The sequence below is a fragment of the Opisthorchis viverrini genome (genome assembly GCF_000715545.1).
Source record: "Opisthorchis viverrini unplaced genomic scaffold opera_v5_172, whole genome shotgun sequence".
NCBI classification, from domain to species: Eukaryota; Metazoa; Platyhelminthes; class Trematoda; order Opisthorchiida; family Opisthorchiidae; genus Opisthorchis; species Opisthorchis viverrini.
The window spans coordinates 654,676-672,789 of NW_008751831.1; the positions used below are offsets into that span (position 1 = coordinate 654,676).

Below are 18,114 nucleotides of genomic sequence, written 5' to 3' on the forward strand. Positions count from 1 at the left end.
TATATATATATATATATATATATATATATATATATATATATAGTCAACTTGCTGGTGATGCTTTCAGCTTCAGGTAGATGTTGCTGTGTTAGTTGTCAATATCGGCCGTCTACTGTGCCATTTTCGGTGAACGAACACAGATATTTGCTGGCTGTCGTGGATGTAGTTGTACCCTACAAGAAGTGGTCGTTTTTAGAATTCTCTTGTCCCTTCAATTACTTGTGATAAATACGAAACTGAACAGAATTAATTCTTATTGTTGAACCACCTGAGTAAATGAATTTTGTGGAAACTGGAGACAATTTCTATTGCGTTGTTTACTTCCGCTTTATCTGTTCTTTTTCTGCAATAGAAGACATAACCAGAGGAAGCCTATTTAAATTACCAACTGGGTTATCAAGTTTCAGGTTCCGAATTGCGAAATAAATATTGCCACTTTTGTTAGGGTCGCACCCTGCGCGATTTGACTTCCAACATCGAACATAGGGACTTATTTTTGACAACTCAAAGTTGAATCTCAAAGTATGACAGATCAGTAAGTGTATGGCCTAAGACGTGGGCACACAGATTCTACCATGGAAGTCAAAATCATTATGCAAAGGCACACATTAGATTGTTTCTACTTGATTTCAAAGGCGTTTAAGCTGTGGTGGAAATTGTGCTGGTGACCACGCACCACCACTGGCTCACCCAGTTACGATTTTCCCGTGATTGTTTCTCGGAGTAGGCAAACTCCTGTCCTCCTGCTGCAGTAGAAAGTGCGAAGTTACTCCTGATCGACTTGCTATACGGCTACTCAGAATGCACTTAGTTAAAACTCCCGGTATGGCTAAACCCTGAGGACCTAGGTTCAATCTAATATACTTCTTAGCGACATTACATCTCGGAAACCCCACCTCATGACAGTATGGAAATCGTATGTAGGCTCCTAATTTGCCAACATATGAGGAACTCACGAAATATGGTATTCGCTTTGGCACTATATTTGTAATTCCCCTAAAAACCAAACATTCAACATTTTGATCAGAGGGCCTGTGGTTCCAAAATGATTGTACATTTTAAACTTCCCCTGATGCGTGCGTATAGAGCCCTGGGGATCGGAATAAGCGGAAGCGGCAGTTTGTTGTTTGGAGAAAAAGCTCTATTTGCCGATCATTTGCATTTAAAAGTGACGTAACTTTGACTACACTTTCACGTCCGTTGAACAATAATATTTCCAAGTTTGCATTGAAATCTGTTGCGGTGTTTTGGGATCTTTTTGGCAATTTACTATACATAACTGTTCAAAGGAAAACCTGTCACTGTTCCACCACGCCCAACAGTGTGTAGTTCCCAATTATACCACCTTATATACATCCGTTAATTTCCAACATATACACCAATCTATTACCCACACCCAAGTTACTACAATTTTCTATTCAGGGTCGACAAAGTAAGTAAACTATGTGGTAAAACTGGACAGCATGGCATGACAGGAGTAGTTTTTAACTGTTTTATAGACGATTCCAGACGGAGTCACTATAAAAATAGATCAACCATGCTACTGTGTTCTCAAACCTGACTGCGTGTAGCAGCCCACTTTAGGAAACTAACCCTCCTTACAGAAGTTACAAATTGATACGTACATGGAAGAATACGGTGAATAATTTAGCCAGTCACTCCGGTGATTTGTATTGACCAGATAAGGAAAATCACATCAACCACGAATTTTCTTTAGCCGGTGGGAAAGCAGGCTGTTCGGTGCTTGGCGAGTATCCGGGGCCAGGATAATCCATTAACAACCGAATACCGCACAGCTTCTTGGGTTCATCCATCTGCTGATTTTAATGTAGAAGAGCATGCACTTAGCGACAACCACAAGAGCCTTTATCTAAAAAGCCGTTGGATCAAACTGTTCAGTTGGATTCTTTTTAGCGCCCGGCCCTCTATAAAGATAGCTAGTGTGAGAAACCTTTGGCGCGAAATCATGATTTACTGAGCTTTTTTTCCAACATATTGTGTTCCACGCCAAAAATAACCTTGTGGATATGCATGGATTTTACTTCAATTGTGATGTGCACCGTTGTCGTGTAAACTTCATCAACTATCCCATTTTGAAGAGCTCCATGAACAGTGGTACCGAATTGTATCCATGGCCCCACCTAAGGAGCATAATGCTTTTATATGTAAAACTTTTGCAAGTGGTATAAAACTTCTTACGCCAAAATGTTGTATTTTGTTGGATATGAGCTCAAGCAAAAAATCAACCCAATCTACTTTCCTTTTGTTGCCATTTGTTTTAAGTAATATCCATTTTTTTACTTTTTTGGTGCCTGTTCGACTTTGAGCTTGCAATTCTTTGGTTTCCGAAGTGGCTTCACATATGTTTGCTGAGAAATTGATGACTGTATCCTTTCTTTTTTACAGCGTTTGAGAACGCGTTAAATGAATACATGAGGGATATTTATGAGGTATTTGTGCGTTCATTTAGTACTCGAAGGACGAGCGCTGTGTCGCGCTGCAAATGGGTACACTACAAGAAGGCAGGCGGCTAGCAAGACAAACGGAAAGTTGAGGAGTCCGAAGGAGCCAGTAAATTGGGCGTCTTTCTCATTAAAAACAGTACACAAGGCGCCGGTTGTCCAGTACGTTTTCGTCTAAGGAGACAGGAGAACCATCTCTTGGTCACCTCTTACTAGCTTGAACACAACCTTAAGGTTTCTAACTTTCTATACGATCGGCTTCCGATAAGTCGACGGCTAACCAAAGAGGAGTTGCACACTTACAGGGCCGGGCTGAAGAATGAAATATGTATTGGCTATGTTTGTTCGGCTGTCCGCTGTGACTGACGTAGTGTGGCTAGTTTATTAGACATCGTGGACACTTTGCCGCCTGCCAATCGTGTGTGCCAGCTCGGTTCGTTCCGCTGTCCTCTATGGTCAACGTCACCATCGTCCTGTTATATTTCGCAAGTTATAATGGATCGCTCTGCTTATTAAGAATGAACTTGCATGGCAATAATGGATGCGGATTCCGTGATTTTAACTCGGATTAGCAATTGTCGAAGTATATGAACACACTCCGGTATTCGGGGAGATACAAATAGCAAAAATTATTTACAGAATTGGCATCTCCGCATATTTGGGCGTGCACATTTGTCATGTAGTTCCTAGAAAGTTCAAGCAGCCATTTCAGCCGCAAGTTCCGTTCATTGTAATTGATTCATCTTCTCCGGAATTCGTGATACCTTATCACTGTGGGTGACATATTTACTGTCGGTAGTGTTTGACGGCCTTGAAAGTTCGTTCACTTAGACAAATCACCCGTGTAGATAATTTGAAGAATAATTCATTATACATAGATATTCTACACTATGAAGTGGCAACCCTGAAAATGCTTTCGAGAAATCAATCCCATTGTGCAAATACCAAGCGGAATATGCTTCTCTCATGCCGTATTTTCATGGTTGAACGTCGACTATATCTTGTGGCGATGTTGTGAATATCTGAGTAAGGAGGAAAAGTGGGTGTTCCTATTAAGCCATTCTGTAGTGTATGCTGGGAGGTTCCCATGTGACACAATCTGACATTTTGATCAGACCAACAAAATCGCCTAGCCTACAAGGTTTTGGATTAGAAAATGCATTATGACTCGTCCATACAAAATGAAAATGCGCTTGTATTTCCATCCAAACGCCACTGCCCTGTGATCGGCTTTTGCGTCAAAGGCTTCGGTCGAGAAATGTACTGTTTTTCCGTACTGGACACCCTGACAGTAACCCAAGACATTTACGACCATTAAATACACAATTACCATTATTTTCACGCCATACCAGAGAATTATTACTACGAACACTGATAATTATTGTTGGTGATGATTATATATATATATATATATATATCTGCACTTGATTTACACACAATTTCTTGGGTGCATTTAATCTACCTGCTGCGATCATCTCTCACCAACGTGATCGGATGAAGCAGTTTCCCTATAGACGTGTGTGCCTGTCAATGAATTCAGCTCGTATTTACTATGCTGACAGTGCGAAGTTTTTGCAGCTTAAAAGAAGAAACAGTGAAACGATTTTCTGGGAACCTCTTTACTTTATGGATGATGATGATGTCCGGTCATTTGCTGTTGCTGTTCTGGGTCTGACACGGTAGAGCCGAGCTGGGGAGTTTGGTTGGAATAGTGAACCAGCCAGTGATAAAAGGCTTTGATCAACAAGGTTCATTCTCTGAGAAGCTAATACGTATTTGGTCAGCCAAGAGACCGCATCATCTAAGCGGTGAAAATCAAATATTTTGAGACTGTAAGACAAGGCAGAGTAATGTGGGGGTAAGGTATCAGTGACCACGAATAAGATGAACAACCCAGAGAAAGATAGACAGAACCTAGCCAACGAAGTAAACAGACGTAATAGCCGAGGCACCATTACGTTGGTAGTGAAGACAGGAGAGGTTGCACTTGGTAGCCATTTAGGTTATATGATTAATCACGTTTCTTAAAATTGTGACTTATGAGGTGCCGAGGATTAACAAGGTAGATGTTACACTAAAAGCAATAATGAGTACTGTAAGTTCTCCATTAACTGAGTTTGCCGGATCAGTGGATGAGGTTTCAGGAAACATTCGGATGGAAACCAACCACCTATATTAAGAAATCACATGACCTAACAATCTCTATTTACTATTTTTAACTACTCGTCAGCTCAGTCCAAGATTATGTAAGCTTGAATCAGCGCTCGAATCAACCAGAAAGCAACCCCAAGTGAACCTCATGAAAACCGATAGCAAATGAACTTAACCAGGCGGTACTGAGGAAGTACATTCGCCCCAAAATGGAGTTGACCTTCGAAGAATCAGGACACAAGATCACCTGCGGTTATTTGGGAGGTGCTAACCGTAGCCGAAATTTCGAACTGGAGAATCACCAACACTTAAGATGCACGCATGAAGATAAATAAAAGAACAGCACCAATGTTTACATAGGACAAACAGCGACGGAATTGCACACCAGAATCGGACAGCCGAAGAGCAGAGTAGACAATTTATCAAGAAATCTGGACACAACTCCGATACTGGTCAGTGCCTCCTTGAGGGCGTCTTTACGGTGTTGCCGTCGTGGAGAGACACTATAATTCACACCATAGTGCCTGATAGCTTTCAAACTTCTAAGCACCCCACTTCCAATACCACACAGTAAATCAAGGTGACAAACTCGCAGAGGACATTTTTAGATCATCTGGTTAAACGAATCATAGTGTATTCGAATGAAGTCAGTAACGTGTGTAATATAGATCTAAAGTAACAAAATCATCCATATCAAGTCTATTAAGGCGATTTTCGTCAGACCTTTCCAATAACACAGACCAGTAAACGTACACAACGCTCGGCGGAAATCCTCAGCTGCGTTTTTATCGACTTCAGGACCCTTATACTACTGACTGCAGCGATTACTCATCTCAGTGATTTAGCTTGTTAGAGGTAGAGGGCCTTGTCTACTGGCTTATTTCGCCATGAATCTTAACCATTTGGCCTTGGAAATTCTGTACCGAAGTTGAAACGCGTCACAGTAACAAACCTACCAATTATATACAAATTCTCTGGCCTCAACAAAATTTGGTTGTTTTGAATACACTGCTTGCACTAAAAAAGCACGAAACTTAAATTATGAATGGCAGGACTTGTGAAAGCTTCAGCGAACTATACTTATTTGCAGGCCAGATTTTTTTCCACGGGAGACAAAAATGCATCCCAGCTGAACCACTCTCTTATGGTACTGGAATTCAGTTGAGTGTGCATATGTGTGTATTTCTCAAGGTTTGTACGACTGGATTTCGAATAGAACGGAAAAGCAAGGATTGTGCCAAACGGATGAGCCCCAAAAAGGAGCGAAACCAGTTGTGAGCTGTCGAACAGTTTTATTGTAAGCACTCTGTTTTACGGTAGCTTCCGTATTTATCAATAAAATAAAATAAGGCCACCGACAATTGGTATAGAGAGCCGCCCAAAGGTAAACGCAGGCTCGAGTATCAGGTATACTGGCACTAAAATACACTGTGCTAACCTCAGAAATAAGTCACGGGGTAAATTCCCAAAGAAGTGGCAACCAGTTCTAAGGAAGTAAATTTTAACCTGAGATGCAAGATAGGTTAAAGTCACATACATACGGTACATACGGTAAGAATGGCGAAAAACAATTCCATTTTTGTCGGTTGACCAAACATCATGCCGATGACGTTAATTTTTCCATGTCCATGCATAAACAAGAGGTTTCACATTATCAATACTCAAGTGGCGAAAATATTAATTTCCAGTATGGAGTATGCGAGAAGTTAATATTAGAATACGCTGAGAAATAACGTCTGGAAAATGTGGCCTTAAGGCCGTGCTGATTTAGCATAGAACAGAGGCAGCATTCATAGCATGGATATTTGTCCTGTGCGCCAAGGGTGTGGTGAATAGCAACTTCCAGTATGCTATTCAGAATGGAGATAGAAATATTTAAGTGAGCCCTACCTAATTAATAGAACGCCAGTTACCTCAAAGTACCTGACAACCTAATTTGCAAATAGAGAACAAAATATCGTCTGAATTTGCGTTTTACCAGTCCTTGAGATAGTGAGAAAATGAGGAGTGGCATGAAAATGTTCGCAAATGTTTCTAGTTGTACCATAAAATCTTCCTGATGGAAGATATAAACGGAGAATAAACCTAGCGTCATCGAATACATGTAAACAAAGTGGTGTACCGGAAGAAAGAAACATAGTTGGGTGAAGACGCGTTAACGTTAAAGTGAGGATAAGAGTCGCCACAGAAATGCGATTTAATTGAAAAGTTCATTCAAAATGACTGGAAAGCTGTGAAAAATAAATCTACGAACGCAAGTATACACAAATTTACGCGTAAAACTATGATGAATTCTAAATTAGCGTGGGCCTTTTGTGATAAAATACGAAGCTTTGTAGACCTGAGAAGAATAGACCAGAATAATCAGGCCAAATCAAATTGTGGAGATGCTTTTCTAGGTACTTAAAAGGAGAGAGGTAGAGGACCATTGCGCAAGTTGCATCATGCAAGAAGCTACAACAAAGCAAAAGTTAATTAACGTGGTCGGAAAAGAAATGCTGTAGGTTCATTTAGAAACAGGGAGTCAGACGAACTAAAGATTTCTCAAAATGATGTAGATGTAATGAAATAGAAAGTACTTCAGCGTATTTAGAAATCTTAGCTGAGTGTAGCTGAGTGAAATGGAGAATGTCAGTGTTACTGGGAAATGGTCAGGAGCACAGTTACCTCGGCTTCATTCACGGGGACCAAGAGAAATAATAATAATTTCAGTGCACCGGCAGAATAAATCTTCTATGGGGTCAGATTTTTGTCTTTGATGAAAAACACCAAAGAGGACAAACGAAAACATATTTGATTATAAATGGAAGTGACGGCACTTAATGTTCTAAGCTTTGTCTTATGAGGAGAGAGAAACGGTTTAGGATAATAAAACTAATCAGAGGAACATCACATAGTATTTTCTTTTTCACAAACATCAACAGGGTTAGAATGGAGGAGAATGAGCAATACTTTTTGGTCTCTTCGAGAATCGGGTTAATGGGTAGAGTCTTGAAGGTATCAGATAGAGATGACCGGAAAAGAGGCGTCACTAGTTCCTTGTACGGCCCCACAAAACCAGCCAACTCACTACTTGAATAGATGATAAAACATGTCAACATGGCCCAAAACAGTAATTTTATAAATGTACAAAACACTTTCCGAATACCAAGAAAGTTGTCATTTAAAAGTGGGATGGGACCAATAAAGCCGGGGGTCCAGTAAAACGACATAATGACTTTGCGCTTGATGAATCCAAGTTGGAGAAATGAGCAATGCTTTCTTTCTACAGCAAACAAAGTGAGCACTCAAAACTTTTGTGCTTGGTCCAGGCTCAGCAAAGTAACAAAGCTGATGCGATTTCCTTACTTTCTGCCATCTGAAAAATAAGTTTATTCGCGATATAGATGCATGAGTCTACTGACACGGATTTCGCTATAGGTTATTTGGACAAACTCTTGTTTTGCGAAAAATGCATCTATAATGATCAAAATTAGTCATATAAGCTAGAGTTTACGCTAAAAATTTGTAGCTAAAGGGAGCAGTGTCCCGTTTAGAGAGCGGCTCAAGCCAAGGTAATTACCACAGAAACTTCGTTGCTACACCGTTGAAGGTGACGTTAGGTTTTATGGGTGAATCAGTGCGTGTGACCTATGAAAGAACGATAGTGCGACAGACATGGCACGACTAGCAAGGGCAAAAAATGGAGTGATCTGAGGATCCAAGAGACAACATGGCTTGGATCGACGCAAATCGGGAGGCTTGAAAAGCATGTAATTAATTTGATTTTCATTTCTGTGAGAGATTTTGCGCTAGCCCCACCAAGTTTGTGGTACGACAAAAGTACATCAGTTTATCAGTGCAATACTAGCGAAGAATTCATCAAAATTTATTTTGCAAGATAGACTCAGATGAATAGTGGCAAGATACAAGGCAATATACCGGATTCAGTGAAGCTAGGAGGGACTATATGTTTTAAGCATACGGCCAAACACAATGATATTACTATGCGACGCTTAGTATGAATTTTAAGAAAACCAGGAAGACTTTTGCTGTGTCCTGTACTTCAGTATATGATCAAGCCGAATGCAGGCAAAAAAAGAGACAAATATTAGACGGTTATCACATGCACTGTTAAACCACAAGCGCAACCACTTGTAAAAAAATTTACGTTTAAGAACCTGCCGTAAATCGTCCCCCTTGGCAAATACCCATCTAGCATTTAAGAAAACAATGAGCTTCTTCGATACAGGTGTAGTAAATGGACTTATGCACCATCAGCCTTCGTCAATTTAATGATTTGCATCGTGAAAAGAGTTTGTTGATTGGGGTTGAAAAACATGTCGAGTTCTCCAGGAAATCCTGCAGCCATATTTAATACATTCAGAATAAGACAAGACAACATTTTTGAAGCTACCGGTAGATTCTTCATTAGGAGCTGTACTACGTGATTGGAGTGCTCTCAGAAGCCGAAAACAAATCCGAGGCAACACCTTGTATGAAGGTCACCAGATTCATTGAAGAGAGGCAATTCAATCCGTATCACCATAGTAGACAAAGTAAGGGTGATGAAGACAAATTTGGTCGTCCAGGGGAGAAACATCAATAGAAGGAAGCTTTGTCTCTCAGAAGGACCAAGCTCCATGCCAACAATTATCTGCAACAACTAACAGCAAAAAACGATCAAGCCAGGTGATATATAATTGCGCAAAAATCTATGAGTTGCCGAAATTGCATAAAACAAGTACTCTCAAGAGCCTCATAGTTTTAATCCACTACTTTCACAAATAACAGTCCGTCGGGGTACTCAAGCCAGTTGTTGAATCCGTTTTTTCTACTTGCTGTAAATAGATCACGCAGTTTTGTTGATAATTTCCAGCCCGATTAATTAGCAGTAGCCTTCACGCACACGTACTTTCTACTAGTGCACAAACCAAGCAGTGTGTGATGATATACATCAAGCACAGAGAAAACCTTATCCCACGCTAATAAAATTACTCGTTTTTGGTGTGCATAACCATCGTTAAGTTAACGTTTCAAAGTGCAATTCATAGGCGGGTTGACACTGAATCTAAGAGCTGTCCAGTATCACATGTTGTTGAAAATTTTTGCACAAACCAAGGCCTTAGGGGACTTCACCATTCCACCGCGTACCTTTCTGAGGTACGTCGACGACACATTTTCGATGACACCACTCAAACAACGGCAAGCTTTTTGAAATGCATGAAGAAGCTACGTATTAGTAACTAACTCGTTGTAAAAAAGGAGGTCGAACAAAAAAACAAAATTTTGTTGGACCACTGCTGGTTATCTATCATTACCAAGTGTAGGTTATCGGTGGGAATTAGCAGGAAACCTAGACATTCACACACATGTCCTCATTACGAATCCCCGCATTTCACTTTGTAAAACGTACAGTTGCCGGATGCTTATCAAGTCGCATCGAGAATTTGTGCTTTGATGAATACATACAAATGTGTACCAATACGAAGCGGCAGATATTACAAGATATTACTACCTAAGTAACCAACAAAAGGCGAGAACGCTGCTCAAAATGACAAGGCAGTGAGATGAAAATCCGATGATCACCTTGAGAAAACTTTATGGAGATGTTATTTCCGCAAGGCGATTCGAGATTATGATACCAAAACATTGCCGGGGTGATAAAGCCGAAAGACACTGAGCTTTAACGTCCAAGGACCCTATTCTACCAAAACATCTCTTCTGCCAAATTCCCTGTGCAGATTGTCCAGCCAGGTACATAGGCCAGGCACCTCCATTTTTCAGCCAAATAGTACAAAAGATAAATGCGCCATCCCCATGCAATACGTCTAGTTTAAAAATACCTCAATATGTTAGTCATCGCACTTCATGCGCTCGAGAAAAATCACGAAATGATTTCCATGACACTCACACGCCAGTCAGGAGTTGTTTCCCACGTGTGTTGGAGGGTCAGAAACCAGAAATCACCTGAATTGTGTCGGCTGTAGTCTTTATCCAGTCTATCCAGCTTGAACCCATTGCACGGTGGCCAGAGATAAAGCCGATATCCCAACGATGACTCATCATAGCCGATATCACAAACGAAGATATCCCAGCCCAGGCACAAAATCACGCATTCGAGGACACAGAGCTTACGCGCAGCAAAACAATTATCGGATTTGGTGTTCAGCTGATCTCAGAAGCGCCTGGCAGAAAACATGATGGCGGACCCAAATAAACTTGCACTTGGCTAGCACTCAATAGGTGGGAAAAATTTTAGAAAAATTTACTCATGGCACCAAAAACGTCGAATTATTCTGATGCTGTTTTAAATCTAAACTTGAAAGAATAAATTCATAACTTAGAATTAGAACTGTGGGGAACACTTCTACATACAGTCTTGTCGGCAAGATTCCCCCAGGATGACGAAGGACAAAGGAATACATGAGCCTAATTTTAGGACTTTCCTGGTCTCTAGCCTGGCACAGGGACGGAAGAAAGCTGATAAGGAAACGTTCAAAAAGAAGGTGTATAATTTGCCTAATTTTGGAAAGCAGAACGTGACTGAAACAGTTAACGCCCTATGCGATAAGAAAGTAATACATCTTGAGCATAAACATTGATCGTTACGTGAGGCTGCAACACGTGTTGTGCAGCAACCTTAATGGATACAAGTTCATGTTTAAGAAAGCTGCTCATGTTACAGAAAATTAATGTTATCTTATCATAATCAATAACATTAATGACGGGGCTAGATAGTGACAAATATACTGTCATTGTGAACTAACGTTTCTTACTGAGTAACCTAGAATAAGTACTGAAAACCAACAGAGCTATGGCAGTAATAATTTAAGTTTTGTAAATTGGAAGCACAGTAACCAAAAGCCTACGTCCAGCAAGTAACATTTGGTCCAATCACAAAAATGACCAGAAAATTAACCACATATTTGGAATTGGAGAAAACAATTGTAGGAAATATGTGATGAATGCTTCCAGGATATATTTTGGTAGACACATCAAACCCCTGTGTAAGTTTTGAGGTAGTAAGATGGAACCTCTAAAGAGTAGGTTCAAAACAGTGAGATGATAGGTAGAAAAAATCATCGGCTAGCGAATAACTGTTTGGCTTGCCTCGATTGAATTTCAGGACACTGAATTGCATTTATAAGCAAAAGATGACTGAGCTGTTACTCAACTTAGTGAAGTTGCTGGACAATCCAAAATATTTCGTGTGCATGACGCCCTCCACTATGGAGAGTTATGACACGTTTTGAGTAAAATGGTTACGCATTCGCACAGGTTTCGAGCACACATCCCTCGTAGTTCCTCTGCTTAAAACGTCAATATTGCTTGTGATGGTCGGTCACTAATACAGTTTATGACCTTGGTGGATTAAAGTTAGAATTGAACTGCCCTGTTCAATACGAAGGAGATTGCCAAGTTCGATACATCTGGGTCTGAATATTTCAATACACAGGCGCCAAGTTATCTCTTAGGTTCCGAAATCGTTTGTTCTTCGTTTCCTAAATGTAGAAGAAACGCACTGTGCGTAATCTACCGAACTCAGTACGCTGGTTTTTTTCTACTCACCCAAAAAACGCGCAAATCTTTAGGTGAGTGGTGTTTTGATGTATATACTGGTAGACAATCCCCTGCTTCTCTGTGGGTCATTGTGTTCAATGTAATTCTCTTCATTTGATTGGATTCGTAAGCGAATGCAGTATTTGGATGAGGTTTGTTCGATGGATTGACTACTAAATCTAAGGCAGTGGTCTACTACCTCAAATTCCGTCATATTCATCCTATTGGTTTTTTCTAACGAAGCGTGCCGGTGTACTCGGACTGACCCCTTGGGTGTAGCTATCTCCCATCCTATCCAAATATCCGCTAAATTTGGATAAGAATGAAAACTAAAATACGGTTAATGCACACCCGGAACTTTTTTCATAAAGAAAGATCACAACCATCTTGGACGCCTGATACATGTATATATGCTATTCTGAGAATGATAACGTGAAAGACAACATGCTATTGTTATCTCACCCTAACACTTATACATGTTCCAATGTGGTAGGAGTTTGTGGAAAATTATCTACAGATGTCAAATGGACTAGACCAATTCCCTGTAATGATGAATGGTTGGATAGAGATCAGAATATGTATTGATCTAGCGTGGCTCAAATCAAATTCAGCTCATGTTTAAATTTCCATTCCACTGGGCCGTAACTTGAGCAATTAATGTGTCTGGAAACAGGCAGACGAATTAAGTAGAATGAAGTTGTTTCTAAAATTCGTCTGTAAGGAGTACCCTTTTGCACGCTTAAGCAATCCAAAGAGCCGTTTATCGAACTCTTGGTAACTCAGGGTAATTGGCCGTCGTTCATTTGTTTTTTCTCTTTGCTTGATTGTAGCGACTAGCTTGCAAACATTTCGAGATCGTCAGCGCACGACTGGAAACGTATATACCATATATACATGTATATAATATATATAGTTCATATCTTAGCTAGAGTGTATTTGATTGCCAGCCCAATAAATCAGCAGAAATATAACGCTGAAAGAGTTTTGATTTGTTTGCTTTTTTTAAAGTTAATGAAACTGCTAACTTGGTCTCAAAATCAAAACACTGACCCTCTTAGCCGACATAATTTCTTAGTTGGACTCCTACAATAATCAACTGTCCCAAAATTCCCCACCAGGATGGGCGGATAGAAGATCCAACTTGCTTCAAAATAACATATCAGACATAGGAGGTCAAGTGTACTCCCTTCTTCGCTAGAGAAAATTATTACCCAGATGTTCAGTGACGTGCATTGATTGCTTCAGTGCTAACAAATAAACCCTGCCCACATGTTTACCAAAATGCCTAGACAACAATTATGTCATTCTTGTTAATCATTTATGCCCACTGAGTCTATCGATCACAACTTATATTGATTTCCATGTCGGCTACGAGGGAAAAGTAAACAATCGTAGACTTTGTCACTGTTGTTGTTGTTACCATCTTTTCAACAGGTCCCTCGGGACATCCGGTTAACCGTGACGTAGCACTGGAACGCGCTTTGTGTAACGCACCTCTGCTATGAACCAAAGTGATAGATTGAGCAAGCGGTAAGTTGCAGAATCAAGTACGAAGTGTGTAAGAAACAAAGGAATTTGATGTTTGAGGTTACAGTTGAATCCACTTTGTTTTCATCTCTAATTATCAGCAAGGGGTTTGAAATCCATTCCACCGAATTTCAGGTGTTTTTGGCCCACCGACTATCCAGGTGGATTTGTGACAGGACTGCTAAAATTGGCAAAAGAACATTACGGAGTTTCCCATTGAAGTGTTCTCTCAAAATGAGCAAGACCACAAATAAAATGAGAAATGTACCAGGTGACGTATTGCGTCAGTACTTGGGAAGAATATGTTAAGAAAATAGCCGGCTTGTAACGGAACTCCCACGATCCTAACTGTAGACCGAGTAAGCAGCAGATGGAAAGATTTAGGTTTTGAAGATGGAAATTATATGAGCATCCACTGGAATGCATTCAAGGACTCTGCTTTCAAGACAAATGCACTGCATGCGCTAAAATAAAAATAATTTCAAATGATGGATTTACGAAACATACCGATTTGCCATATATATATATATATATGTATATACCGGTCATGTAAAAGAACTCAAACACATCATTCATTTACGATATTTCCTAGCTGAATTCGCAAAACAAGACCGCTTTATGTTCCAGTTGACAGGATATTTGATAGGCCGAGTTATATTGTCTCAGCGTAACACACTACTCATACAGCTGCAGAAGAAACATAAAGGAAAGTTCTTGTTGCGCTTCCCATTAGAACCACTGTACCTCCCAAATGAATGTATTTCGTCCTCGGCCTGGTAAGCACAGGTTGATTTAGAACTGGGCCTCCTACCCAAGAGAAAAAAAAGGCTGCTGACCGCGACTCAAATCAATGAAATAATCGGCTGTCACGTGAAGACGGACTATAACATAAAACTAGGTGTGAAATATTTTACAGACAGATTTTTCCACTTCGTGCTTTCAGTTGGATAATTTGTTGCCACGATAAAACACCCTACCACTAGTTCATAAAAAACATGTGATCCAAATGGGGGAGACGTCGGTTGTCCACATGACCAAAATCGGTCTTCAGTGTGAGCTCGACTTTTTGGGTTTTAAATGAACTTAAAGATGGGTATGTGACTTGAACCCAAATATAACTGGATTCGTACAATTAGATCATTATATAGGTAGTGAGCCAGGTTTGCCTCATATTTATACCACAGTACATTTACGTCACCTTTGGTGTTAACCGAAGTTGAAACATCATAAAGTTTGGATACTAGAGTCCTTGGCTTTTATGGCTTCTTAATTTTGGGAATAAATATCGCTACCGCGAAGCGGGAGTCTTTCGGGTGCACTTTGCGGGCTGCATCTGAGAGCTTCTCTGCTTGGGTAGATTTCCTAAACAGGACTTAAGGCCGCCGCAACCCTTGCGTATGCCTCTTGTCTTGTGCAGTCTTTGCGTGGGAACTAACTGCATTATTGTGTTGGATGTATATTTTAAATGACTTTCTACCTTTTATTGAGTTTCCATGTACCCTAAAGTAAATTGCCTGAAGACCAGAACAAAACCAGTATAGTTATTTGTGATCTCGTCATTTCCCGGACATCAAATCGTCTAGGTAGGGTGTAATAATTATGTGACCGAAATTCACACACAGCTTCTCTGTTCCAGATCTATGGACAGAGTGCTCTTAACTGGAGCGGATCTGAACTGTTCAGTGGTTTCAAACCTGCCCGGTCAATCGATCGTCACAACCAGGACAGTTACTGGGTCGTCGTTCGATCAGTCGGGCACACCAATCACATCGCTCAAGGGTGAACAATTTCGCCTGTTCAGACGGGAAAATTCAAATGCGTCCAACGTGCGTTGGTGGAGTAGTGGTTACACTCTCCCCCCGCATGTCAGATGTCCGGGGTTCAAATCCCAGCACGACCATTGAATATGCACTGCTGATGAGCTCTAATAAGAGCTAAATTCGAGTCCGGTGCTTCCCTTTGGTGTGGACTCACCGAAAGAATTACGCCAGAACAGGAACACGGCCGTTCATATGAGAGTGGTGTGGCTATTGACAAACATTATGAAACAACTGATCAAATATAGGGTAATTTATCTGGAAATAGTATTGTCTCGAAGAAGCTACATACAAAACACGTTCTTGATGCAAAAAGGGAGAAAAACGTCTTCTGTGTCGAGCAGTTGAGGAGCGATTGAGTGTATATGGAGAAGCACAATGTGCTGTCAGAGTAGCGATGGGTTGTGTGAAAAATTTACTTGGGTTTGCAAGTATTCGTAATGCGTGCCGCATTTGGAAAAAGGCTTTCCTTCTTCAGAAGAACGACTGTTTGTATTTATGAGCTAGGCAGGGTTGCTCAACCTGCTGCAGTCGTAGATTCCTTTATTTCTTGTCTGCCACCTCGAATAAACTGTTTATGAGGGATCGTTTATTTATCAGAGGTGCACACCAACTAGAATGTACCCCTCGTAGATTTTGTGATGTTTTTCAACCAAATGTGCACCGCAAGGATTACCCATGGGTCCATATAGGACAGCAGATAATCACAAACACAGTGGTAGTGCGCAATTTGCACTTAGCTCTTTTTTTCCAAAAACAACCTTATTAGGCAATTGTTTACAAGTAAGTTATTCAGGTGTTCTCAATTGGACTGGAAGATGAAGGTTTTGCGATTCCTACACCCGGATGGGAGAAATCCCTTTATCATCATCAGGACAGGACTATGCAAAACGATAAAATTTATTTTCCAGAATAAACATACATCAAACCAGATGGAGAGTTCAACCCAAGAGGGGTTATTTCAAGTAAACGATCGCAGTCGATTGCTTTCAGTTGATCTGCGAAATTTTTTTATTTCAGCGCCACATCATTTTTATACAATATATATATATATATATATCGGCGCTTGAGGAACACACTGGAAGGTCCAACCGTCAGCTGTTATTAGGAAAGGAAGCTACACCTAACGAATAATCCTCTTTACAAGGGATGTGAATTTGCGACCGCTCCAGTAGAACTTCGCACGAAGTCGGAAGGCGTGTCGGCGCTTGAGGAACACACTGGAAGGTCCAACCGTCAGCTGTTATCATTGTAGGAAGCTACACCTAACGAATAATCCTCTTTACAAGGGATGTGAATTTGCGACCGCTCCAGTAGAACTTCGCACGAAGTCAGGTTGGAAGGCGTGTTGACTAAATCAGGAATAATAAGAAATATAACCAGGTATGACAAAGAACCAGTAACTTTCAGGTTATAGATTTAGAAAAAGTGTTGTTCTTTTGTTTCCTGGGTCTACAGGGGTAATTGTGTTAGATGGTAGGAAAAAGGGTCATGCGGTCTGCCATCAGTAGCAAGTTTTTTTCTGTTTGAGGTTTTCACAACAATGGTGACCATAAGCTTTGGAGGCTTCTGTGTTGTACTGCCTCTTGTGATTCCAGAAACACTTAGTTACCGAGAGACCAAAAAATGATCACTGTCGGAAACATGTCCATCACCCATCGTGATGAACACTTTATTCACTAGAAATACCTGTGAAAAATACCTCTATTTTTCACAACAATTAACTAAAACAATGCAGCTACTCTACGAAGCAAACTAAAGACGCGCTAGTCCAGGACACAGTCAAGTAGTGTCTCGTCTTCATGTTTTACCTGACGGAGGTTGTGCAATCGGGTAACATCCGGACATAAATTGCTCTTGCCTTACCGGACCGGAATGTTTTCGCGTGCTTAGCTTCGACCTCTACGTGGTCCTCCCAACAAGCTCAACTTTCTATGAATTTCGGTGGGAAATGCAGCATGATGTGCTTCAGCACAGCTTCGGCAGGATTAGTTTTGATTGACATCCGGAAGAACTAATAGTGCGTTCACATTTCCATACCAGTCATTTCGATACAGGCCATAGCGAGCAGTCTCGTCGCATTCAGTTTCTTCCCGACTTTTTGTCTGTCACTACTTGCAGCGGAAAACTGGTATTTTAGATGACTCAGCGATTCGCAACCACCTTATTTTCCGCTGATCGCCGCTTCGAGAAGTTTATTCGTTTTTCTATAGAGGAGAATGTCGGTAGCTCAGGTAGCGTAGATGGTCGGTGGCTTGTTCGCTGAGCTGGGCAATTTGGTTGCAAACGTTTCATCACCAATCGAGGTGACATCATCAGTGCATAGTTGTGCGTAGCGGTGGGTTAGTGGTTGTGCGTTCAGTAGTGTTACGTGTGTGTTGATATACGTGCTGGCAAACCAGATTATTGGCGCATAAAGGAATCTTCGTGGCCCACAAACCGAGTGCTACTCTAAGGAAATTAATCTCTAGACCGAAGGACAACCGGGACAAAACCAAGAGGAACAATGTGATATACCAAATCGACTGCAACGACTGCAACAAATTCTACGTTGGACAAACTGGGAGAAAATTATGTACACGAATAAAGGAACACAACGCGGCTGTCAGGAGGCA

At 40.8% G+C, this 18,114-nt stretch overlaps 1 protein-coding gene across 1 annotated transcript in view; it reads left to right on the top strand.

The window, feature by feature from the left end:
• Window positions 1-18,114, top strand: part of T265_07535 (hypothetical protein) — a gene marked incomplete at both ends in the record, with an annotated part of 54,563 nt that overhangs the window by 26,406 nt on the left and 10,043 nt on the right. Inside the window, one exon of the mRNA XM_009173080.1 lies at window positions 15,319-15,461. Coding sequence (XP_009171344.1) covers window positions 15,319-15,461 — 143 coding nt within the window. The remainder of the gene's footprint in view (window positions 1-15,318; window positions 15,462-18,114) is intronic.